This window comes from Manacus candei, unplaced genomic scaffold (genome assembly GCF_025592945.1).
Source record: "Manacus candei isolate 608988 ecotype Guabito, Panama unplaced genomic scaffold, ASM2559294v1 h1tg000067l, whole genome shotgun sequence".
Lineage (NCBI taxonomy): Eukaryota > Metazoa > Chordata > Aves > Passeriformes > Pipridae > Manacus > Manacus candei.
In genome coordinates, this window is record NW_026138115.1 from 4,938,726 (window position 1) to 4,965,126 (window position 26,401).

At 38.1% G+C, this 26,401-nt stretch overlaps 1 protein-coding gene across 5 annotated transcripts in view; it reads left to right on the forward strand.

Annotated features, from left to right (window-relative positions):
• Window positions 1–4,568: 4,568 nt before the first annotated feature.
• EML5 (EMAP like 5) overlaps window positions 4,569–26,401 on the forward strand; it is a 115,136-nt gene continuing 93,303 nt past the window's right edge. For all 5 annotated transcript variants that reach the window (XR_007907594.1, XM_051806583.1, XM_051806584.1 and 2 more), the window contains exons 1-2: window positions 4,569–4,822; window positions 25,427–25,586. Coding sequence is in view for 4 of the 5 variants with exons in the window: in XM_051806583.1 (XP_051662543.1) it covers window positions 4,626–4,822; window positions 25,427–25,586 (357 nt within the window). In the remaining variant the exon portion in view is untranslated. The remainder of the gene's footprint in view (window positions 4,823–25,426; window positions 25,587–26,401) is intronic.

Below are 26,401 nucleotides of genomic sequence, written 5' to 3' on the forward strand. Positions count from 1 at the left end.
GTTTGTATCTTATCCATCCTTTTACTAGACTTAAATAAGGAAACCATTATCTGAGGACATTTCTAAATTTCCGTGAATAAACATATTACAGCCTTAGTTGCTGTCTGTATTGTGTTTGTTCATTGTCTTTTCAATAAGGTGTCTGCTTCTTCTAATGCCCCTCATGAATTTTTACCAAATTAATACAATTTCTGTAGTTAACAAGGTGCAATTAAACTTGCAGAAACAGGAAAAAATAACATGTGATTTTTAATTTTATACACATTGTTTTATTTTAATATATATTATATATAGTTTATCAATCAGTACCAAAAGAAAACATATGGAGTTGCAAGTTTATAATAGAATTTGCATTTAAAAAAGTTACAGAATTGGTTTATGCTTTGACATAGGACATCATTTTAAAACTGCATTTTTCTCTTCAGAGCATGTCAGCTACAATATTTGGAAACTGTCAGAATTTTTGGAACTACAGTATAATGTACTCATGGCATATTGCTCTTTTGCTCATCTTTTTCCAGCAGATAAAGATATTTCCTTCTGTGACCATACCCTGTACAGGCTTCCATCTTGTATTTCCCAGACTCCTCCACGTTGAGATGTGAAGAAACCATAATTTTTTCTGTGCTGTTTTCTCAACCTTAATTCATTCCTTTGTTTCTTGATGCAGTAGACTTACTGATTATGCCAAGGCTTCTTATTTCTAATGTTACTTAAAAAAAATAAATCTCTATTGTTAATTCAATAAAACATCTTAGTCCTTTAAATTTTTTTTAATAATTTACATCTTATGTGTTGCTGATATGGTATAAAATACCTCATTAAACTTTCCATTTTCTGAAGGAGTGTTTCAGCTTGCGATGCTATCTTTTTTCCTTGACTTTTTGTTTTTATCCAGTAGTAAACAGGCCTTTGTGATCTTAAGAATTTGACTCAGTGCTGTTAAATAGTAGCAGGCAATTCTTATTACTTTCTCTCTTAAGTAGGTTTCTTAGTTTTGCAAAGTATTATTTTCAGACATCGTGTTCCCATAATAGATTGAGACCTTTTAATCCCCAAGGATGTTGAAATTAATGTTGTCACTGTTGTTCATCTCTTTCATATTATATAATTACTACTTGAACCAGCTACTCTGCATTACTTAGGACTTAACAGAGAATAATCCCTCATCTTGTGTGCTCTGGAATTAGCTGTTCAAGAGCATTTGTTTAAGAAATCACTTCTCTAAGCCTTGTTCCATTTAGCAGAACATGAGATACATTGTAAATATATCTGCAACATACTATATTTTTGTAAGTACATATTCTTATATATAAGTTGTGAAACATTAAAATGCCACTTATCTGATTTTATTTAGAGAGGTGATGTACCTGTGTCACTGTATACTAATGAAACACAACTTGCAGTGATGTATCTGACTTAATAGGAAAGATATGAACCCCACCATAGGCAGCTGAGGCAAAACAGCCAAACACCATGTTTCACTTGTAAAATACCTCACTGGAAGAACATAAAATGTCTTATTTGTGCAAAAGGTCATTTTTCCCCTGCAATAACTGTAGTATCAGAGAAGCATTCCTGACCCTCAGATTAGCTCAGTTGGTTGGAGCATGGTGTTAATAACACCAAGGTCCTGAGTTCGATCCCTGTATGGGCCATTCGTGTAAGAGTTGGACTCGATGATCTTTGTCCAAGATCAGAACTCAGAAGATTCCAACTCAGAATATTCTCTGAAATCCGTGAATTTGCCTTTCCCTGCGAACACCGCCCGGCCACGTGTGTCCTGCCTGCCGCGATCAGCACCTTGGACAGCGCCGTACCCTTCCCGGCCGTCCCGAGTTGCGGGAAGAGGGGGAGGCTCCAGAGGATATTCATGGCCTCTGAACACAGCTTGTAAAGGACTGGCCGTGTTTAGTTGGTGCATCTGCCGAGAAAAAGAATGGAGGGGGACTGGTGTCTGAGTGCCGGTGTACATACGCAGCGTATACACGGGTACCACACTGAGGGAGGGATATCGTGAGGCCCAGCGGCTCCCGAGGCGATGACCGCCCGGTCTGAGTGATGCTGCGCCGAGACATACGGGCTGGGAGAGCCAAAGGAAGGATGTGAGTCAGAGCCGAGTGGGGACGCTAGGCAGAGCAAGGATAGAGGAGGAGGTTGGGATACTGCACTGCTTCCCATTCCTGTCCAAAATAGATGCCAAGTGTGTAAACTTCTACTTGCACATTGGCCTGTTCACTTTTACTAATCAAACACTCTGTTGTTCTAATTCCTGAATTTTGAGTAAGATGACAAGACTAACGTTTTAGCTCCAATTGAAGTTAATACCACACATTAGTATTGATCTCGGGAGATCCAGAATTTCACTTTAAGTAATAACATAAGAAAAGTATGTATTTATAGAGATTAGAAGCAAGTAAAGACTATAATTATGTTTTTGTATATTCATATTTAAATATACATTATATATGCAGTAAGCAGAAAATGAATAAATTCTCAATTCGTACCACAAAAATACTCCCACTTTCAAATGAGCTTTTACAACAGCAGAAGTCAAATATATCAGATGCCTAATTCTGCTGATAATCAATCCAATTTCCAGAATGAGATTAAGCATCATTATAGACTTTTTCTGTAACTACCTTTCCCATGGGATAGCAACACAGAACAGCCATGCAAAGTTAACATCCAATTAGAAAGAATAATACATTTTGCACTTCTAACAGAAGCTAGCTGGGAATTTTCCAGTCTGTTTCCGTGGCTACTCTCCCATCTTGGGAACTCCTAAGAAACTGTGGTTTCTACCCAAGTTCCAAGGTGCTCTGGGTGTTTAGGAAGCAATTAGAAGAGTGGAAAACTGCTTATGATTTTTGGGGAAGTAACATTTGCTTTATCTGTTGGTTAATATATATGAATTTTTGGCCTGATAAGGGATAAAAGTCCTTTTCTTTCATTCAAAAATTTAATTTTTTTTTTCATGGAAGGATAAGTTTCCTTGGCTGTAAGTTTCAGGCTGCATGAATCTGTCTGCAGATTTCTGCTCCGTGCCATGTTGTTTTCAATAAATGTGTGGGACTGGAAGCTGCATCTGAGCCTGGTGTCACAAACATCCTTGTTGTAAGAGCTTGAGAAAAATATCATCACTCGGTGTTCTGCACTGTGAAAATATGTTAATACAAAGTTACTTGACTAAAATACTTAAATGCAGGGTTTTTTACAAAATAATTAATTTTCTAAAAAAATGGTACGACTAATATAGTTTACTCAAGTATTTATTATTAAGTATTTATTCAAGAAAGGTTTAAGAGGAAAAACTACTACTAATTAAAATGAAAATAAAGTAGAATGGAAAAATGTCTCCAACGTGAACTTACTAGTTAAAAGTAAATGTTCTGTGGAAGAAAAGTCAGTCTGGCTAATGGAATAGTAAAAGAGAAAAAGAAGTTAAAGGACTGAAGATTCAAAAATAAATCCTGACAAAATACGTACAACTTGGAAAGCCAAATCTGTGTCTAAAGTAATAGGAAAAGGGTTTATTTTCAACTGTCAGACCCGACAAGCTACCCAGGAGCTTTTAGAAGAGATATTCAACTTTATAGCACAAGCCTGTTTGTATAATCATGTACTGAGGATTTATTTAGCCAGGGAGATTCTCTATAGAGTGAAAAAGCTGGGAAGGAGCACGTTTTCCCGGCCAAAACTCTAGATGTGGCGGGGGGCTTTCCCCGGCACTGCTGCCTCACGGAGCACAGAGAAGTCGCTCCCACACCCGTGAGGTCGGAAAGTGGCGACTTCGCCGGGTTAAAACGCTAAGGGTGAAAAGTTGCGTATGGGGAAATTAAGATGGGGAAGTAACTTCTGTGTGGCGCACGAGTAAGGCAGTGGGCTGAAAGGGTTAAATATCCGTCATTAAAAATTACAGTTGACATTTTCTTCTCGGTTGAAGCGGAGCTGCCGCTGGGCCCAGCGAGAGCGGGGGGTGGTTTTCACTCGCGGCTGACGAGGGGCTGGGGCTCATCCAGCCCCAGCGCTGCCGAGAGCCCGGCGGCGGGGCGGCGGCGGAAAGGCGAGGAACAGGGATGTTCCCCGGCCGGGCAGTGAAAACAAAAAAACCCTAAACTTGTGTGAGGGGGACAAGACACAGCCGCGCTTAAAGAGAAAATAAAGTAAAATAAAATAAAAGGTAAATTAGAAAAAACCCCGCGTCATGGCAGGCGAAGGTGAAGCGCGTTACCTCCTGCCCAGTGCCCGCCACCACCGGCGGTCGGTCCCCGCCGCGCCCCCTCAGCCCCGCGGGCCCGCCCGGCCGCTGACGGCGCCGCCCTCGGCGCAGGCGCAGCCGGGGCGCGGGGGGGGCCCGAGCGGCGCCGCGCCCTCGCTCCGCGTCCCGGGCGGTGTCTCGGCGCAGCCATGTCTGGCGGCGCGGGGCGGCGAGGCGCTCTCGGGCGGCGGCGCCCTCTGTGAGGCGGCGGCGGACGCGCGGCGGCGGCGGGCATCCATGTCGGCGGGCAGGGATTAGCGCGGCGGACACCGAGCCGAGCGGAGGGGGCGGCCGGCCCGTCGCCCCCTTTCCGCGGGGTCTCCGGCTGGGGAGAGCCGTACCCGGCCGGCGGGGGCGGGTGGACATGGCTGACCGGAGCGCGCCGAGCTGCCACCTGCGGCTGGAGTGGGTCTACGGCTACCGGGGTCACCAGTGCCGCAACAACCTCTATTACACGGCGGCCAAGGAGATCGTCTACTTCGTGGCGGGGGTCGGCGTGGTCTACAGCCCCCGGGAGCATCGGCAGAAATTCTACCTGGGGCACCAGGACGACATCATCAGGTACCGCCGGGCCACCTCCCGCCGCGGGCCCCGACCCCCTCTGGCTGTCCCGACCCCACAGTCCGGCTGTCCCAACCCCCTCCGGCTGTCCCGACCCCACAGTCCTGCTCGTTCCCTGCCCTCTCCTCCCGGTGCCCCGGAGCGGGGCGCGGGTGTCCCCACGCCGCCTCCTGCCCCCGGTGCCGTCCTGGGCAGCGCCGGCGATCCTGCGTCCCGTCAGCGCCGCGGGGACCCGGCGAGAGGACCGGGATACATCAAGGACAGTCAGCGCTCCCTCACCGCCACCCCCGCCCGGGCATCGCCGTGGGTAAAAGCAGCCTGGGAATGGCTTTTGGCTGTCGGATTTCACGGGTCGGGTCGTGTTCCCCCCGCTGCCGCCGGTGTGCGGTGCCGAAACTTGCGCGGGCGCCTGTGCCCGGCGCGGCAGCCCGAGGGTCGCGGCTCGGTCCCGGCCGCCCCTGAATGTCAAAGGGCCGGCGGGAGGAGAGGCGGTAATCGCGTGTATGCCCCGGGCACTCGGGATGCGGAGGAGGTTAATCTGCAGCAAGGTGGACCTTTGGCTGGTGTTAAAAAGGCGACGATTACATGGGGAATTAGTGGCCTGCCTATAACTCACGCAACTTTTAGGGTGATCTTAAAAGAACAGCCTTTCTCGCGAAGTTGAGGCTTCTTCTGCAGCTCAGTAGTTCCCTAGGCAGGGAATGTTATCAGGTGCTGAGTTCATAAAAAAAATTTAAAAACTGATGTTGTGGAAGAGATGTGCTGGTGTCATTTCTTAAATGTGTTTCCACTCCAAGGATGCTTTTGTAAGCCTAGTGGTGCTGTGAGATCAATGAGAGTATTTGATGAGTATGAAGGGCAGATGTGAGGCTGAGTCATCAATCTTTTCCCTTCCAGTAGGTGTCATTGCAGATGGATTTTGAATTCTGATTTCTTTGGCTCTTCATGTTGGGGCAAGAGCTAGCAGCCGATAGTTTTGTAGGTCTTTTGGAGGTTTTACAGCACAAAATTTGTTTTTATGATGCTTGCTGCTCCAAACCATACCCTCTGTGTGTGTTACTCACATGAGTAACAGGTATTGCCTGCAGAGAGCATAATAGATGTTATGTCTTTCGTTTAAGCTTTTAGACACACTAGAAAAGTTGGTCATTATGGCCACTTTTTTCCTTTGTTTAAATCTTCTTGAAGAAATTTAAGTAGATTTGAAGTATGGCTGGGAATGAAGGGTGTGACTTGTGTAGTATATTTCTCCTTGGTGCTAAATATGTGAAGAAAAAAGTAGTCAGACAATGTACCATTATAGACCCTTGTACTAGGGGTGTCGAATCAGGAGTTTGAATCACTGTTATTTACATCATTTAATGCTTTAACATTCTCAGTTTAATCCAGGAAAAACTGTTTTCTTAGGAACTGCTAGCCATCTACGATGTCAGGTGCTGCGGGAAATCCAGATCTGCAACTTCCTATTGTGCTAAGGAAGCAGTGGCTAACTACTTGTTCTAAGGTCGCCATAGTGTAATGTTACACATTTAATACTTTGTATTCATGAGTGCTTCTGAATGACACTGTTTGTTTCAGTAGCACTTCTTATAGCATAAGAATTATATGGTTGAACTAGGACTGTGGTAACAGTTCCTTGCTCAGTGTCTCTCAGTTTTGGTACAATGTGCTACATTTGGCCAAAATGTGACAGAACTCATTATTTAGAATAGTACTTTAAAATAAAGAAAAAAATATCTACTGACAGCCAGCTAATCAGAGGGAAAGAGTGTACCTGGTTTGTGTGGGAATGTACTTTGAATTGTGTGATACCATGACCCAGCATACTGGAGTTTCTCCTGCTCTGAATTGTACCGATGTTGAGAGAATATAATTCTAAGTATGTTAAAGCATTACAGGTTTATGCAGTTAGAATTTTACATGCTTCTTAAGTGCAAAAGCTATATAGAAATACTAGTATGCCTTAAAAAGAATGCTTGATTTAAAAGCAGCATGGCTATTTCTAATAGTAAGATTAGAACTTGCAGTGATCGGTCTTTCACGTGCTACTTTTTCTAGAAGCAACATGGTACCATTTAAATGTCATCTCACACTTTTCATGACTAAACTTGGTTACCTAAACATACTAGTTCCCAAAATTTAAAGGAGTCATAGTGTTAGGTCAAGTATTAAGAAATAAAAATTAAAATACCAAAAAGCAGGTGCAAAAATGGGATTATGTAATACAGTAAACAGTGTTACTTGATTTTCTCTCTGAAGATAACAAACTCAACTGTTGATTGCAAAAGAATTCATATGTTTGGTATTTTTATAGGCTCGGCAAGTACTGTCCAAGTGCTGGGACATTTGTGATTTTTTTAGTGAAAGCAATGGGAGGATTGAGTGTCTTTTTACAAGTATGGGATCTCACTTGTGAAGCTCTGGTGTCTGAAAATCTTACATGTTTAAAGAATCAAACTTTCATGAGCCCAGCTCCATAGCTACAAGGACTAAGCAGTAAATATTGCACACTACATGGTGATATTATTAGTACTCTTCATTATGAGAACTTTTATACCATTAGCATGCTTTGGATGATATTGTAATTGTGAACATCAATCAAGAAGAGAGGAACTGCAATTTTTTCAGTCAGAGACTGTTTCTTTGTCTTTAGTAATAGCAAACAGTATTAGAGTAATGGACTGCTATAGGATATTTTCCATTGTAAAAATTCTTTCTTGCACCAGCAGTTAGTGTTCTACTGTGAAGTTTTGCCTCCTTTTATTAAACAAAAGCCTGTAAACCTCCTGTAAGATTTTTTATATGATTAGATGTTTTAACAAAATTTATTTTCAGTATAATAATCTCAATTTTAATTGCAGTGTGCGCACCACGAATCCCTCAGCCTCAGTTAACTATGTAGTGAAAGCAAGAGAGCTCTCTTTCAGTGTTTTGTCCCTCAGTTCTATCAAACACTCTTTTGAAATAGAAGAGAATAATTAGGATCACTTAGGACCTCTATCAGTCTGGTTTTGTTGTTGTTTTTGTTTGTTTTAATTGGACAATCTCAGCTATAAATCCATCTTTAAAAGGACTTCTCTTGCTTTCTGGTGAGCTTTTGCTTTTTATGTTTTGGTTTTTATCTCTTCTGGGAATTACTTTCCAGAAATCAACTCACTATTCTGGAGGATAGAGAGTATCTATCTTATTTGTCTCTTATTTCTTATGCATCTGCATATTTTTATTGTTGAGGTCCAGGTTCCATGTGAACACTTATGGAACATGCCATTTACATACAGAAATGCTTTGGAAATTTGCATCTTTTGGGAGTGCTGATATCTGAGTTTCTTGCGTTTTCAGGAGTAAATAAGGAAAAAAAATCTTGCACGTGAAACCTCAGCTGACTTGCTTTGGCAGTGCTATCTGTTGCCAGCAGCATACCCTGGACATCCACTGTGTTTGCAGAATATAAGATCCCCTGTCCAGCCTTGACTGTGTATGTGTAGGAGATACAAATTTTGAATGAACATGCAAATTATTCCTACAGAGCTACTGATTTAAACTTGTGTTCTCTAGGATTTCATGGGTCACCAAACTAGTTTGTGAGGTGTAGAATGGTTTGCTTTATGATAGACAAGGAAGAAACTGTGTGTTGGTGTGTTCAGGTTAGATCTTGCCGTTGTTCTCTCCATAATTTTATTGATTTAGAGGAGCATAGGTTATTTAATGTAGGCTGGCCATCCTGTGTCAGAGAGACCTCAGGGGGATCATATTTAATCCTGATCTGTAGGAAGATTTCAGAAGATGCCCCCTCAGAGTATTAACTTGTCATACGGGAAACTGATGCTCATGTTGAGGCTCCTTATTTGTCTGGGCTAAGTCCTGTTTATGTATTTTACTTTTTTGATGTAAGATGAGAAAATTGGAAACCCTGAACTCATCCACCTTTTTAAATGGCTGTCTATTGCCAAAAGCCTTTGATGTCACCTGGTCTATTCTCTATGTTGACGTGCTCGAAGGACACTTTTAGAATAAATTTTTTACGTTTTTATTTATTAGCTGTGACCTTAAGAGTATTGGAATTTTACTGGGACTTAACTTTTCATCTGGCATCGATGATGCCATTGAAAAGTAGAAGCTCAATCTGAGGTTAAACCAGTGCATCTTTTTGAGATCTTTAGCAGACTTGACAAAAATGCATATTTTGCTTTATGTGATGTCTGTTTTGAGCTGAAACTTTGCATTTATTTGTAATTATCCTTTTGTACCATTATCTCTTTGCTGGTGCAAAACAGCCGCACAACTGTGCTGGTCACAGAAAGAAGAGGAATTACATTTCTCTGTCAAAAGGAGACAAATGAGGAAGGGTTATTATCTCTGTCCTACTTTTTAATATCCATCATGTGACTAAGTGGGCAAATAATAGTGCTGTTGTATATTATTCCTAGAACTTTATAATCAGTAGAGTGTGACTACTTTAGTAAAATGTTTGTGGTACATTTAGGGTTTGTAGCTGGCACGTTTTATACTAGTAAAAATGCTTGAATTTCTGCTGATAATGGCACCTATAGCTCTGCTGTTGAGGAGCCATAGGCTGTGTCTAATAAGTTAATTTTCCTTCTTGTCTAAAATCTATATACTTTCCTTCTCTGGGACTAAGTTGGGGGAAAGAAATCGTGTATCTTCTGCCCTAGGACTCGTGCAGAGTTGTGTTTTTAGGGCAAACATAACTTGAGGAATTATTTGGAAAACACTGAAATTCTTTACTATTAGTAGTTATAGTACCAGAAACTACCAGGTACCCTGCTACAAAGACAGAGGAGAAAGAAATCTTTCTACTTTGAGTTCGATTAAAACATATGGTTCTTTTCCCCCTTTATACTTCTCTGTATCCAAGACTGTAGAGAAAGAAATTGCATGTTTACAGGGAGCAGAAGTATATGCAAGACTGGTGACAAGAATGGCAAAGCATTTATCTGTATTCTCACAGAGATAGTATTTGGCTGTTTCCAGAAAAATAGTTCACTTGTGTAAATCACAGCTTAAGACAATTTTTCTTATTTTTTTTGCTGTCAACTCTGTAGGAATCATGTTGAACTTTGTTTCCCAAGAAACAAAAAGAAGAAGCCCAATCTCTGGCCACTGAATTGTGGTCTTTCTAGACGCTTTATTTAAGACTGTCATTTTTTTTGTATTTCAAAATTCAGCTCAATCTACAAGAGATTGCCCTGCCTAAGATTCTATGATCTTGCTCCTTTATTCCAAGGCAAAAAATCTATATCTTTTTAGTGTCAACATTTCTTAGGCTCTAGTGAAAATCAAAATCACGTCTGCTCCCTGGTGTTAGTTCTATTCACCAACTCAGATTTATCTACTTATTGTTGCACTCTCAATGTTAGTCTAACCATCAACATCTAAGAAATTCTTGTACTCTGTCAGCTGCTTTCTAAGACTGCTCCTGGATAATGCTCTCAGGGAGGCAGGTCCAGGCTTCCTCTATGTGGCTGTCAGCTGTGGTTTGCAAACAGAAATTCTAGCAGTACAGCAATTAGTCACATCCTAGTTTTGAATGGCAACAGATCTTTTCCTCACCCTCTCTTTTTGTTAACTATGCATTGTTATGACTTTGGATGACTAGCTGCTGGACTTTTTTAATAAAGATGCTGTGTATTGCTACCACCTCATTCTATGAGAGAGGCTTTGTGCCTCTCTTTGGTCCCTTTTCATTAGATTCTAGTAAAGAAAAAAAACTTATGAAAGAAGAGATTATCTTTTCTCGGAAAAAGAACCAAACAGGTTTCACAAGAATGTAGAAGGAAATTGTTTTGTTTCCATCTTTTGTATTCTCCCAGTAGTCTGACACCCTAGTTCTCAAAAACCTCAACAAACAGTTGAAGTAATTGTAAGTTAGGGTATCTGCTGTCAGATTTATTTTCTTGTTCTTATCTAGAATAAATGCTGTGTGTCTCTGCCCTAACTCCAGATGACAGTCAAGCACAAATGTTAAACAGTAGGTTCTAAGTATAGCTACAAAATTTTATCAGATGGAATTCTATTAATTGGTTTGGCAGCAGTTCTATGAATTTTCACAAGGAATTTCATGATTAGTTGTGTATTTCGGATTTCAGGGAATGTAACTGAATGAATAGCACAGTTGCCACATAAGGAGAACTTTTTTAATTATTCATTCCATGTGCAGCCTCTTCTGTCTTTTGAATTACTTAGGTGACAGAGGAAAAACAAGCTTCAGCATGGAAGGAATTGTTTGTCTGTCCTTGAATTTTATGCAGTCTAGATCTTTCTTTCTAGAAACAAAATCTGTTGTTTATTCATTTGCAGAAAGGTAATCTCCCAAATTATTTCAATAATCATAGCCATCGATGAAGGCCGTCCCCCTTTGGATCCTTTAATAACTGTGCTGGAGGAAAACAAGAGTAAAATTAATTTTAATGTTATGCTTCAAATGTGAAATGGGTCATGCATAGAAACACATGAAAATGTTGCTTGTATAATGCTTAGGAAACCTACAGCATGGATACATTCTGGATTACTAGGGACAGTGTTAGGAAACCAGTCTTTGTTCTGAAGGCCCAAAGAAAGTCTGTGGTAGGAACAGTTCCCCTCTGTAAGTACTGGTGAGGCTGTACCGTGTCCAGTTCTGGGCTCCTCATTACATGAGAGATGTGGAGCTACAAGACAGTCCATTGAAGGGCCAGTTCGAGATCCTGTCGATGGTCAAGAAACTGGACCATCTCTCCCAAGGAAAGGCTGAGAGAACTGGGACCATTTAGCCCAGAGAAGAGAAGGCTCAGAGGTCATCTGATCAATCTATATAAACAGCTGAAGGGAAAGTGTAAAGAAGATGGAATCAGGCTCTTTTCAGTGGTGCCCAGTGACAAGTCAAGTGACTTCCCAAGCAAAAATAAAAATTGTAGGCCCAAGCTGAACAGTAAGAGCTTCCAGAATTGGAAATTCTGTTCCAAAGCTTCAGTGTTTTGACTACAAACATTAATTTATGATCTTCCCACATGCAAATTCAAATAAAAATAATTTAATGTAAGTCTAGTTAAGGAAATAATTTTTCAAATTATTTTTTCTTGACGAGAATTAGACATCGAGAAAAGATCGTGGGTTTTTGATATGCAATGGAGTGTTTACCGCAAAACCAAATACTCTTAAATAGTTCATTTTTCTGTGATGAAAAACAGGCTTTGGAGTGTTTGCTGGTGGGTTCCTGCTCAAATGTGACACCCGGGGTTCATTCTCCATTTGCACTTGATGGGGGAACTGCCTTCTTCAAAGACTGAAAGCAACATAATGTTGAAACCATGTAATGTGTACCATTCCAAGAGATTTATTACAGCAACTCAAATCACTTGAATGGGTTAATTCACCAAACTATTGTACTTCCTTAATAAGGCATTAAGGCATTTTTCTTTTCTGAATATGATATTTGGAGGGACTGATTCCTTTTTTTCCTTGGAAAGTTTAGATTTCCAACTGAAAAATCATGTCTTTCCCTTAGCTTATTCTTGGGCTTATATGGTGCAATGTTTCATTTGTTTATACTAAAGATAAATCAATTGACTCTCACTTCATCACCTCCAGATGATCTCTAAGGACATAGTTTATATTCCTCCATTGAAGAAGTCATGACTTAATAGGACCTAAATTATGTCATAATTAAGCTAAGCAGTCCTCCTATAAGCCTCTAGCTTAAGTATCTTTTGTCTGTCTATCAGTCAAAATGGCATTTTTTACAGCAGAAGCACTTGGTAGGACAAGGGGTGAGATAATTCCCCCGATGACCATTTTATGCCATGCTTCACAAGGACAAAGTCCCAGTTAAGTGCTGACCAGCTTTTCATGTTAAGTGGTCTCAAGCTGTCATATCTGTAAAAGTCTGGAGGGAAGATTCATGTTCATATCTTAAAGAGATGAGAGGGAGAGAGGAAAGAGCGTGATCTGCCTTTTCCTTGAGGAAAACCAAGTTTTCTGGGTGGTTCTAGAGCTTTACTGGAACATGTTCTACCAGGCTGAAATATGTTTTTTGAGGGATTTTTTATTGAATCTTCATTACAATTTTTTTTTTACCAAGAGCTTTGTGCATCATCTTTTAAAAAAATATTTTGCTTGGATTTGGTTTGATAAAATGAAAATATTTTAGGAATACAGAATAAGATATTTCTTTGATTCAGTTTGAAGTGGGGCTAGAGTAAACCTGTTGCTTAATACACCTGCATACCATTAAAAACGGTATTTTTCCTAATTAAAACGACATGAATAGTAATATCAAAAATATCCAACCAGAACTGAACATCTAAACCATACTAGAAGTTGATTAAAGTAGATAACAGAGCAAGAAGCTACAGGCTTAGGAGCTTGCCTTCATGCATCGTGCTTTTCATAGCCAGCAGTCACATCACCTTCTGAACTGATTCTGTCAGCACTCACAGGCAGGGTCAGGTCAGGTCAATACTTAAATGGGAAAACATCCTGGTGCTGTAGAAAATGCTTTTCTTGATCTGGTAGTTGGGTCTTTTTCTCATAACTGTTGCAAAAAAGTGAGGCTTTGGGACAATGTCTGAGGAAAAACAGGAAATGTAACCAAAGGCTTAAGAGTATTTAATTTTTAAAAATTTTGAAGTAATTTCTGCAGAAATTTTGAGGTCTGCTCTAATCTTTCATCTTTTCCAATTTACAACCAAAGCAGTTATGTTTCTGTTTACCTATGTTTTCAGTGTTTTAATTTGTTAGTCATCCTCTTGATATAGGTAGGAAAGTAGATTATGTTCCTGACTGAATTTTAACAGCATTATGAGGTTAGCTTATTGTGTTAACAATGTTATTATGATAGTGATAGGCTATCTTAGCCTAGAAACTTGGCATGTTTCAATAATATAATTCTTTTGAAGGGTTTGTATGAAGTCAAATGTTTGGGGTTTTAAATGCAAAATTTGAAGTTTCAGTTAAGACATAAATTAAACTTCAGGTTTAGAAGTTAATTATTGAGAGTTCATTTTTTTCCCTCTGTAATTGTTTTAGATTGTAAACCATAGTGTACATGTTCTGTATGACATATCAAAAAATTAGTTTAGACTTTACTGTAATTGTTAACACAAGCAATGTCGGCTTTTTAAGAGATACATACTTGAAGCAGAACCTGAAATAATTATGAAGAGATGTTTTTAGTTTTATGTCATCTACATTTTGAGGTTTTTAAAGCTTAAGCTGACACTGACATTAAGCTAAAAAAGCTGGAGAATTTAGTTTTACTTTATATAATACCTCAAGGGTTTTTTTTACTTCAAGATGTAGTTTAACCAGTTTTTCAAAATGTTATTATACCACTTACAGAGTTGTGTTTCTGATTTGGGACAGCACTTTTATCTATCATTTAATTTAAGTGAAAAGTAATTTATTATTCATAAAAATGGCAAGGCTGTCTAATCTGGACTGATAAAGATTAGTCATGTGCTCATATTAAAATTTAGATTTTTTACAAACTTAAATTATTATGCTGTTATAGTGTTATGAAGGAAATTGGTTTATTCACAATATATTTATTTTACTTGGAATGGTTTATTGATTTTGGCATGTTCACATGGTAATCAGAACTCCTGAGCACTTGAAATAGCTTTCAAAGAAAAGTTATAATTTTCCTTGAACTTAAGTGTTAGAAAGTGAAAGTTCTCATAGCCATCTTAATAATTTGGTTGAATGTTTAACCGAGATGCCACTGAATGTTCTTTTCAAAAACATGTATTCAAGATTTTCTGCCCAGGGAGATGCTGATGTGTCATCTGTAGTATGAATTTCCCCTGGTGCAATAGTGAAGCACCTTACAGAATGTTATAGATATGTATAAACTACCTGCATTAGGGCACAGATTGCTCTGATTACTCCATGGGCTACAAAAGACTTTAATTTCTACAAGAAATAACCAGTATCATTATTTGCATTGCTGTTGTAGCTACTGCAATAGTCATGGACTTTAAAAATGCAGTGCTTGATTTGCACAAAAAAGGTCAGAATCAGCCAAGATTACCTTAAGTCTTGGTAGCAAAAGATATGATTGAATTCTTAAGTCAGGCTTATGATACCTATCAATTTTATATTGTAAAAGATAGAAACCACAAAGAATTCCAGTGTGTGCACCATCTGATAACACCACTACTGTACTGCATTTAAAACAAGATGTCTCTGTGAGACCACTGCTGTTTAAAAAGCAGGTTTTTTTGTTATTTTACCTAGCTGCTAGAGGATACATATATTCTTAAAACTCCAGAGAAATACTGTATCTCTTCTTCGAAATAACTGTCCTCAGCCTAGTTGCAAAAGACTCCCCTTTAACTAGGATTCCTCATCACTGCTGAGAGGCTTCCTGGTAGACTCCTTTTCTTTTGAATAGGATCTGTAAGATGGTGCCTGATGCTTATTCTTTTATGAAAGCCCTGGGTATTCAGATATTACTTCAGAAGATACAGTGAATGATCCTTCCAACCATTTTTCATAGGGTTCTAATTTCATTTCACTGCTTGATCCTCCAAGCTTTTTCAGGGGAGTTCCTTTATAGTACCTATTGCTTTGGGCTGCAGACAGGGTGGATCTAGACCAGTATCTGTATGCCCAGGTCAGTCTGATTCTTTTGCTTTAAAAACACACATCTTCTCATGTTAGCCATGTTAGCCAAAAAAAAAACCCCAAAACCCCAATCAATCAAACAGAAAAACCCCAAATGTGCAAAAAACCCCTCAAACCAAGCCTTCCATCCTAACAGCAATGTCCAGCCTGTAATTGCTGAAATATTCATGAGATCATATTTGATAAATATTTTTGGAGACTCCTTTTTTGGAGGTCTTGGTATTGTTTGTCTGTGGATTAGCACTGTTTTGCATCAGAATGATGTTCCTATGCTGAAAAGCAGTAGATTTCTAAAATAGGAGTAATAATTCCTCTTGAGCTGTGAACTGAAATGCCTCTTTTTCTGAGCCAAGGTAAGCACATTTGTTCACAGGATTTTTTTCCTCTTTATACTGTCCAAATATAAACAGAATTACTAGGTTTTAAGACAGGTTTATGGAAATAAAAGAATGTTAAACATATGCTTTAGATTAGTTCCAAGAGATACTTCTGTGTTTGATTCAGCTGACAGACTGCTGAGATGCATATCCAGTCTCAGAACCAGGACCCTGTCTTCAGAAAATTCTCACCTATGCATCCTTCTAGAACAATCTGTGCCTAATTGGGGCATAGCTTGTAGGATTTGTGGCTGGCACAGGAAAAAACCTGAGCAGATCTTGGCATTCTGTTCAGATTTGAACTTTCCCCTTCCCAAGGACTGCTGCAACTTGGATTGGATGTTTCTCTGGGGTTTGAATTCAAGAAACAAGAGAAATGTGTCCAAAGAGTGAGTGCCATAACTTTGGAGAGAATAATGTCAGTTTGAACAAAGTGATCAGCTTTAGAGGTACCCGAAGGTGGTACTTCTACTGATGGTTTAGCCAAATCTGTGACAGATTACATTTAGGAAAATTTTTCATTTGCCTCTTACATTCTGTTGACTATAGGATCAGTTACATCTTAATTTTCCTCTGGCTTCATATAAGGTATATTGATAAGATACTTGACATAAAGTTACATGTAAATAAAATGCTTGATTAAGGTGAAGAATTTAACTAAAAAGAACAGAAACAACACTGAGGCAAAGGACCAGACCTAGTAATAAAGAAAATGTGTCCAAGCTGAAAATCCTGTTTATAAATTGGTCATAGTTATGGTAAAATCATTGTGTTCTCACATCTAGCTCACACTTTTCACTCCTGATTACTTATTGTATTTTTTACTTTACCAGAATTGGAGAGTGAAATCTGTAGATACGACATAGTTTTATAATAATGCTCTAAAAGACTGGATGAAAAAGTATTGTTTTACTGCTTTGATTCTTTCTATTTATGTGGTATATTTCTTGTGACTAAATCTAGTTGCATATAATCTAGTTGCATATAATGTTAAAAATAAAATTTTCCGAATGATAGGATAACGTATTTTATGAACAAAGCTCCTGAAAATGTCAGACTGTGTTATAGGTGCATACAAACATTATACATACATACCATTGGGGAAAAAAACCCAAAACACACTTAAGGGTAGAAATAACTTAAAAGAATCTATGCATTTTAGTATTTTGAGGTGAGTGGTAGTAAGATGTCTCCATTTTATCAAGACAGTCTACATGCAGAATGAGTGGATTAATTCTATGTTTTGGTTAACTGACAACTGTATAAACCTTCTCTTGACTTTTAGAACTGTGTTAATCCCTGTTCCCTGTTTATAATCTCTCTACAAGAGCAAGCAAGGTGAATGATGCTTTATCTTAGATCAAGACAAGGCATCAGACGGCATTTGGAAATTGCCTGAAGATTTACTGTGGCAAGTGTGACATTTTAAGTGAAATAGCCTTCCAGAGTACTTAAAGAAATAGTAGGAATATTTGAGAACTGATAAATGTTTTGGGTTTTTTTTAGATCAAGGTCACACATTAGATGATATTTGTGTTTTTAGTTACAGGTTCCTCTTCTACTAACTGTTTTTTCAATTGCTGTTTCTTCTGCCATAGAAATTAATACCATGAAAATGAATAGCCTTTGAAACATTATTCAGTAATAAATTAATTTATGAATAATTGTGGTTTTATCTTTTGCAGGTTACAGCATATGCTTATCATAATGAGTATTCCATTCCATTCCATTCCCTTACTGGGATTATTCAACTGAATCAGTATTCTGGAGATAAATATAATTTTTGAGCAGAAGAGTTGTATTTTCTTGAAAGTGTTGCACATGAATGCTCTTCATCCATCTTCTCTATTTAAGTAGGTTTTAATAATTAAGTTTGTGAGCCCACAGAGTCAACAGCTTTCATTGCCTACCAAATACACATTGACTTCTGAGTCCTTTTAGTATTGCATTTTCATATGCTTCTTTCCTGTTTTGTTTATGGGTCTGGTACATATGGGGGTTTTACTTGTTTTAGCAGATGGTCTTTTGTGTAAATACTTTTGTAGCCTCAATCCCATTTTTAGTTTTTTTTCTAAACAAGGGTTCAGATGATGTCCCAGCTTTAAGTGGTATCCTGGCTCTTCTCACCTTTCTGAGTAGGAAGTTAGATGGTGGGATGGTAAATTACAAAGTGTTATAGAGTCCTTGGCTTTCTTTTTCTGTAGGAAAACACCTCTGTCTAAGTCCTGTAGAACATCTGTAGGCCTGAACTTCTCAAGAACTTGCAAAGAAATCTAGTGCATCTGCAGTCTCCAGGGTTGGCGAGATAGTGTTCTCTTCTGCTCTAGACCTTCTTTGGTTGACAATGAAATGCAGTCCATTGAAGTACAGAATGTGCTTATCTCAGCTTTTTTCACTCACAGCTCTGCTACTGCCTTCTTCCCACTATTCCTTATTTTAAGCCAACTGCTAATTTTATCAGGATAACCTTTCTGTATAAAAGAACCTTTCAAAAATTGTCACTGATTACTCTGTGACTTCACTCTTGAATATTCAGATGATAAGTTCTTGCACAGAGAAGTTTTTCATTAATATATCCCATAGGAGAGAAGACTGAATAGCTGTTTAATATACTTGGTCAGAAATATGAAAGAAAATTTTACATTCTGTGATTTTTTTTTTTCCCCCTATATAATACTAGAAGATCTAGTATAAATTTCAAAAATAGTAGATGGAAAATTAGTAGTGAAAAACTGTTGTAAATCTCCAGTGGAGATGCAATGACTGAGTGAAGAGTTGTTTGAAGGGTTTTAGTGATAATGAAGAAATTTTGTACCTCAAGCAAATTTAATTCATTAACTTCTGAGGTCAGAAGCATCCAAAATAACCTTTTTCTCAAAAGAAATTTTTGAAATGGTCTTGGCTAAGTAATTTTAACTGTGGGAAGAATTTTTGTCATTCAGTTTCCCTTTCTAGCCTGAATTTTGTTACAAAATTTATTTGAAATTAATTCTGTTCTGATTTTATAGCCATAATTGTCTCAATTTTCCCGCAATTAAGTGGCTACAGCATGATAATCTTTACTGAAGTAGTTTCTTAGCTTGTAAACTGTTCAGAATGGGAAATCAGTGTTTCCACCTTGATTTTAGACTGCCTTGGTTTGTCAGTCTGTGATAGGTTTGTAGGTTTGTATGCTTTTCACCATATGTATTCCAGAGTGAAGGACTGCTTTCTAACTTTGTGACTGACAAATCCTAACCAAATGGTTTAATACTGCTTGCTGATTTGTTAAGGGATCTCTTTCAGGTCATCAGATCTAGTGACCCAAAGGAGCTGAATAGCTGGACTGCCTCCCTCCTAAGTTACTGACAACTTCTCTTCACAGAGAAGTTGCCTCTTCACAGATCTTGTGCTTCTGGGGTTTTTTTCCTTTTTTTTTGGCCTCCTTTTTTTTATCTTGTTGCTAGTACTAGGGGAGTTATGTTTGTCAGTTTAATTATTTAAACCTTTATAAGATATAAACTTAAGTCCATGCATTGTCTTATAAGGAAAGAAGGAAGCTGGATATTTTTTGAGATGAGATTCCATTCCTTGGTAACTTACCTTCAGGCTTTAGTATGTCACATTATTGTACCACCAGTTATTATAATCAGAATTGTTTCTTTCATATGAATAGTTAATAAAGGATAACAGGACATTATTTGTCTCCAAACCATTCTGGAGTGTATGATATTTCTAATTTTTATTTGAGAAGATTTTTTAACTAAGAACATGCAAGTAATTTTGCTGTCTTCTTTTTCAAGGGGCATATTAGAAAAGAAATTTTTTCCTCAGACTGTAAAAACCTGGTGATTAAAGTGTCAAGATCATGTAGAATTTGTAAAAAACCACCAACCCCACTCAGTTAAACCACGAGGTCTCCTGTTGGCACTGGCAAAATCATTCATATTTAAAAAGAAGAGGAATATCTTTATTTTTAATCATTTTTTTATGAATGGTTACTCTTACTAGAACACTGAAGCCAATCCCTTCCTGAGCAGTGGAGGACATGACTAAGGTAAAATGAGCATCTGTATAAAGGAGTGTACAGTTCCCATAATCTCTTTCCTCAGTTCTCATATTGGATGAGTTGGGAACTTCACATCGGTGTTGCTGTACTCACTGTTTCACTCTTTGAAGCTCATCTGGGCTTCCCTCTCTCCCTCCACCTTGGGTTTAGGAGCAGATAGGAGCCCAAAGCAATCTTTAGGATTCTCTAGATTGTTTATAAATGTTTCTCATTAACAAAAAAAATTCAGATCCAAGAGGGGAAAATATGGAATGGTAATGAGATAAACTGCAGCTGGGATGTACAATTTCAATTCACCCTCCCTGTCTCCAGTGCAGACTCTCTTACTTTGAAGTTGGATGCTTTTGCAATTTAAGGAATCTTCAGAAAGCTATATTTAACATTATTGGTGCTGTTACAATAGCTGTATGGAAGACCCAGTAGTGATGCTCTATGATGAATACTGCTTTGTTTTGTCTATGGGAAGTAAGTGTGCTCTGACTTGATCTGTTTAAACTTTGATGAGAGATGTTTACTGATTACAGCTCTTTCTGCTCTAGAAACTTAAATAGTATGACAGAAATGGTTTGTAGTTTCCCCTGTTACTCTTTCTGGGGCAATGTGAATAAATGACAGCAAACAAAAAATATTCTCAACTGAATGTAAAATTCTGTAAACATACAATGAAAATGTTTTGCTGTATTGACACATAGAAACAATTTGGCAATTGAAATTAACTAATAATTAATAGATATCTGAGATGCTGTTATTTTACTGCAGCATTCTTCTGTGCATTTTTACTGGTGCCCTACTTTTATGAAGCTCAGGAGTAGTCACATGAATGTATTCTTGGATTTTCATCCAATATTGTTGCTAAGGAAACATCATCTTTAATACTGTATCCTTGTCTGCAGCTTGTCTGTATTAATCAATGCCTGTTAACGCTCAACACAAACCAAATTTAAAAAAAAAGCTTAATTTCTTTTATTATAAAGTAGTTTATTATTGACTATTCTCCTTCAGGATCCCCTGCCACTACAGACCTCAGACAAATTGTAGGGTCTTGTCCATGGCTCTGGTCTCATCCCAAACAGACACAGCATGGACAGTTTTTATATTTTTTTTTTTCCACAGGCTGCCATTAATATTTAATATAATAATCTATCATAGGTATTGTACAGTGCACAAATCTGGTCAAAATGGTAGGAAATTCGTACATATTGCTCTAAAAGGGAGAAAGAACCTTTTCTGTATGAATTAAAAAGAGGGACTTGAATGCACCAAAGTGAGAAACATATCCCTTTTCAGTATACTGTTTAAACTCTAGCTGTATTTTCAGCCCAATTTGAATATCTATCTAGGAAAAGACCCGTCATTCAGTCATATCAGTGGAAATCTCAGTTCATTACAAGTCCAGCTATTTGGCTTTGTTGCAATAGTGACAGGCAGGTTTTTTGAATTTTCTGCTTCTGAATTCTTTCAAGAAGTACCAAATTTTATAGCCAATTTCAAAATTAATTTGACTTAGCAGTTTATTAGCCTAATACCTGCTTTGTTTCATGATAATGTTTGCTTTTTGGACATGTCATTTGGACATGTTTGGACATATCTGCCTCTTCGGAGACACTACATTAGATCTAACATCTGTTATTGAGAAGCCTAGGTCAGAAAGGCCAGAGCCAAACAAGAAGTCCTGAAGAACTTGTATCATTAGGGATATCTGTTTCCTTTTTCGGACAAGCAGCAATATCTCGTTCATCAGCTTAGTCATCCCTCAAGGAAGAGGAAAGAAATCAGGCACCAGTTTACAGTCTAGCTGTGTGGGCTAGATGCAAGCACAGTTTCAGCAGTGTAACTTGGATAGGTCACACCAGCTTTCATTACCAGGGCAGTAAAGGGAACACAAGTCCTCTCCTCCTGAGTGCATAGCTTCTCATGCCACTAAGTAATCTCCTCCTTCTCCTTAGGAGAAAAAAATGTAAGAAAATAGTCGTGAGAGAGTCAGTGTACTAAAGTCCACAGATCTCACAGTAACAGATTGGAAAGTTGCCTTAGGAGCTGAGCCGCACTGATGCTTTTCTACCTGACCTCAGGAACTGACTGGATGGATGGTAAGCAGTACTTCAGATACCATCCCAATAGTTGTATGCTGTTAACACCTCAGTAGGGGTGTGTTGAAGATCTTACGAGAGACAACTCCAACTCATTATCTAATCCTGTTAACTGCATCGTGCCCATGAGTTAGTGTAGTCTTTGTATAGCAGATGTTTATGGTTATCCATTTCTGGGCACCCATTCTAGTTATATTTTTTCTTTCAGCACTATGAAGCTATTTACAGTGCATTGTTCAGGACTGTTTTAATAATGAAAATTCCCAAATATGTGAGTTTTATTGATGCTTTTCCTCTAGAGGTTATACGAAGATGCTGTATTTTTGCATTATTTGCTATACTTATAAGGATTGCTTAATCACTCACAGTACAATGAAAGAACTGAAAAAAGTCACCACATTGCTTAGAAGTGGAGTGTAATCCTTGAGTTTTGATCAGGACCCAAAATTTTAAGTCTGCATCATGTCCCGTGGGATTAATAATAGCCAAGACTTGAGTATTAAGGAAAAGCATTGTCTTATCATTCATGACTCATATGAAAATCATATAAATAAGTGTGGCAGTTACTTTCTTACTGTTGATAATAGAAATCACAGTCCCTTGACTCTTTCCATGCTTCTCTTTTCCATCTGTTCTGATAGCCTGTGAGATAAAATACTTGCAAGTAGTACTTTAACCTATCCTTCACTCCTTGGTCTGTAGGAAATGATGAGGAAAGGTATTTTCAGGTAAGTATTTCTTCAGCCTCTGCAAACAACTCTTCTTCTCCATGTTGGCATTTTTTAAAAAAAAGCTTGCTGTTTTAAAGTATTTATTGTATATTTATTTTCTTCTACTGTCTAGAAAAGTTATTAGCAATTTATAATAGAGACTGAAGTGGTAGAGGAAGGACATTGGTAATTCTAAAGTGTTGTCTGTTAGGATTAAAATACAGGCTTTGGATCTTAATTTGTGCTGCATTATCCCATATCAAGGCAGAATTTGAGCTCAATTGTCTAAGCCTGTATTTTGCATCATGATGTAGAAAGAACTAATACTATGATATTGCTATTAGTTATTATTTTCCATTTATTACATAGAAAGAGAGGAAGCATTCTCTATATTCACTTAATATTCTTCAAATGAAATTAGTTGGCACACTTGGGCTAGGACAATGTTTTCCTGGCCCTTGGCAGTGCCTTTACTGTTGTCCCTTCCATCTCTGATTCATTGCATTTCTTGCTTCTGGTCTTTAGTTAAAAACATGATAAGCTAATTTTTGGTTGCTGTGAAGTGTTTTCTAAGGTGTGGTGTGGGGTTGCTTTTGGATGCATGTGTGCTCAAGATGGTGCCTGAGTGTTTTTCAAAGTTGCAACTGTGGAGTGCTTTTCACTTGTCTAAAAATGCACAGTGCACTAATAGCACAGCTAAGTACAGGATTGAAGAGGTCATGAATCAGACATGAGACTGCTGTGTTTTTTCTTTTTTCCTCTTAGCTTCTATCTCTCTTTCTTTTTTTCCTTTCCTTTTTTTTTCTTGCTTATTCTTTCCACTTTGTTTCTCAAATTTCTTTATTGTCCATGTGGTCTAATATCTTTCTTTCTGTGGTGCAATTGTAAAAATTAGATCATTTTGGATGAAGCATTTTGTGTCCCTCCAGATGCTTTTCCTTTTTCCCCATGAGTACACCATCTGCCTGTGCGTTCTCTGGGAGATGTGCAGGTGTTGGTCAGGACTAGGTGGCAGAACTGAAGTGAAATGTGATAAATTTTGCCTACCAACTCCTTTCTGCTTTATTTTTTAATTGCAAAGTTGCTCTGCCAAATAAAGAAGAAGGGAAAAACTAGAGAAACAACTCTGGAATTGGAGTGAAGCAAAGGGGGGAAATGTTGGTTGCTTGATCCTGGTCCTGAACATAATGTGGAGTAGCAGAGGGCAGAAATTCCCATTAAAGAATTGAAAGGTTCAGAGGCTTTTTACCTTTTTAACTTTGAAATTAAAAGTTCTTCTTAGAGTTGTGCATGTGGAATTTGTCAAGTAATATCAACCAACTGAATTGCTATATTAAAACAGAAAAAATATAGAAGTGTATATATATGGTAATATGACTTCATAAAATATTAAGCATCTTCTAATGTGGTTTTTTTCTGGCTCTTTTTATATATAGAAAATGTATGCAACTTTTGAGTTAGATATTTATTTTTCTGGTAATTTCCTGGTTAGCTTTAACCTTGCTATTTCTTCTATGCTTATAAACTCCCCTTGTCTCCACCCTTTGAACTTCCCTTATTGAAATCTGTGTTCAGGTGTAAGATCATCTTACCTTTGCAAATGGCTCAACCTTTCTCCTTTCCAAGTGATTTTGAGAAGATAAATGCATTTACTATATGTTGTTAGTGGTTCTGTCCAGCAGTCTCTGAAGATCGTTCATTACCCTGTGAGTCATTAGGCTAAGAAATTTTTTAGGCAAATTAAACAGCCAACTTAGGAAATTCTGTTTTCCTGATTTACATGTGGTATTTCTACATCATTTTGGACTGCTGCACTTAGTCTGTGTAGAATGTCATCAAGTAGCTTGTTTGGGTTTCTATTAGAATATATTCTTACCTTTCTGTATTATGAAAGCTGACTCTTCAGACCTCCTGTCCTCCCTTGCAGCTTGCTTGCACAAACAAAATGAAGAACTATCTTGCTGACTAGCGTGCTTTCTAGCTTGGTCCCAGATTTGGCAAAATAGTTCTGATGATCCTCAAGTGGACTTTGAAAATACAAAACTTCTTATAGCTTTGAAATACAAGCTGTAAGAAAATTCTCTGCAATGTTAGAAATGCGGAAAGTAACTTAGTTATTCAAAACCAACTATTCCCAATTGTTCTACATTAAAATTAAGGCATTTAGGATAATCTTCATTGCTCCTCAGTGTAGTCATCTGAAGTGTAGTTGTTGCATCCAGTCTAAGCTAGTCATGCTTTGGCCTTGCTGTACAGTCAGTGGAGAGACAGCTTCAGAAGGCTATTCAGTCCTCTAATAAAAAGGCCATCAAATACTATGTGGAATGAAATACTTTTGGAGATGCATTGATCCACACTCCATTGGTGATAGATATGTAGATAGTTAAACACTGGCTTCTGTTGCCCATTGCTTCTGTTTTTAAATGTTAAGAAAGAGAAAGAAAGGGAAAGGAAGCGTGTATGAAAATCTGACCTAATATAATAAATACTTTTGAAACAAAGGATTAATGGCTACTTTGTAATTAGTTTGAATTTAGAAGACCTGAAGGTTTAAATTGAAGAAAGGTGGTGGTATGTACTGTATTAAGGGAATTTTACAGCCGCTGTGGAATCTGTGATAATAAATGACTTGTTAATATTTACCATCAATGAGAAAATATTGTAAAATAATTTTTAAGGGAAAATATTAGTGCAACTAACTAGGTAAATATAAATGCATGTTCCATGTAAAAATGTTTTGTATCTTTTTTTGGCAGCCTTGCTTTGCACCCTGAACGTGTGTTGGTGGCAACAGGTCAAGTTGGAAAAGAACCGTACATCTGCGTGTGGGATTCATACACTGTGCAAACTGTGTCTGTTCTGAAAGACGTTCACACACACGGTATAGCTTGCTTGGCTTTTGATTTAGATGGTCAGGTATGTGATTAATATTCTTTTTTCAAACACTTGAATAAATATTTTACCTGTTAGAAATCCTGTCATGTGGCTTTTCTTAAAAAAAGAAAGTATGTTGTCTCAAGTTTTATATGCTTATTCTCAAGTTGAGGAAAATAAAATTACATTACTAATGAATGACAAATATTCACATTCGGCAAGAAAAGTATAACTTCAGAAGAGTTTTAAATGAATATAAGGTGGTAGGGAGGTTCTTGTGGTCTGTGGGCCACAGCTCAGGGTTAGACCAAATGGTTGAAGATAGTGGACCCCCTATGCAGGGGCACATCATGTGCACAGAGTGGTAGCAGTACCATTGTGTTACTCATCTTGGACTCTAAATATCTTTAGGCAGTATCCCTTTCTCTGCATGCACTGATGGCTCTCCACATTTTGGTTGGTTGTTCAGACTCATTTGTCCTGGATCTAAGAGTGAAGAAAAATGTTTTATTGGATTATAATTTTGTTACTTTAGAGCATTCTCTGAGTAGTGAATTGGTTCTCAGAGCTGCTACCTATAATGGAGATTGTTTTTACCAGACCCTTGCTCCTGTGAGTAAAGAGGCTTTCTTGATTGATGTGTTAGAAATGGAAAATACACAATAGGTAGCAGCTGAAAAGGTATTAACTGTGAAAATCCTTTCTGCGGTTGTGCTTTCCTGGTCTACGAAACATTTTCCCTCCCACTCAGCCTTGCAATGGAATACTCAGATTTAGCTGTATTCTCAGTTCCTTTTGCTTGCTAAAAAGGTCAGTATCTTTTAGCAAGTGGGGAATGTATTGTAGAGACCACTTTC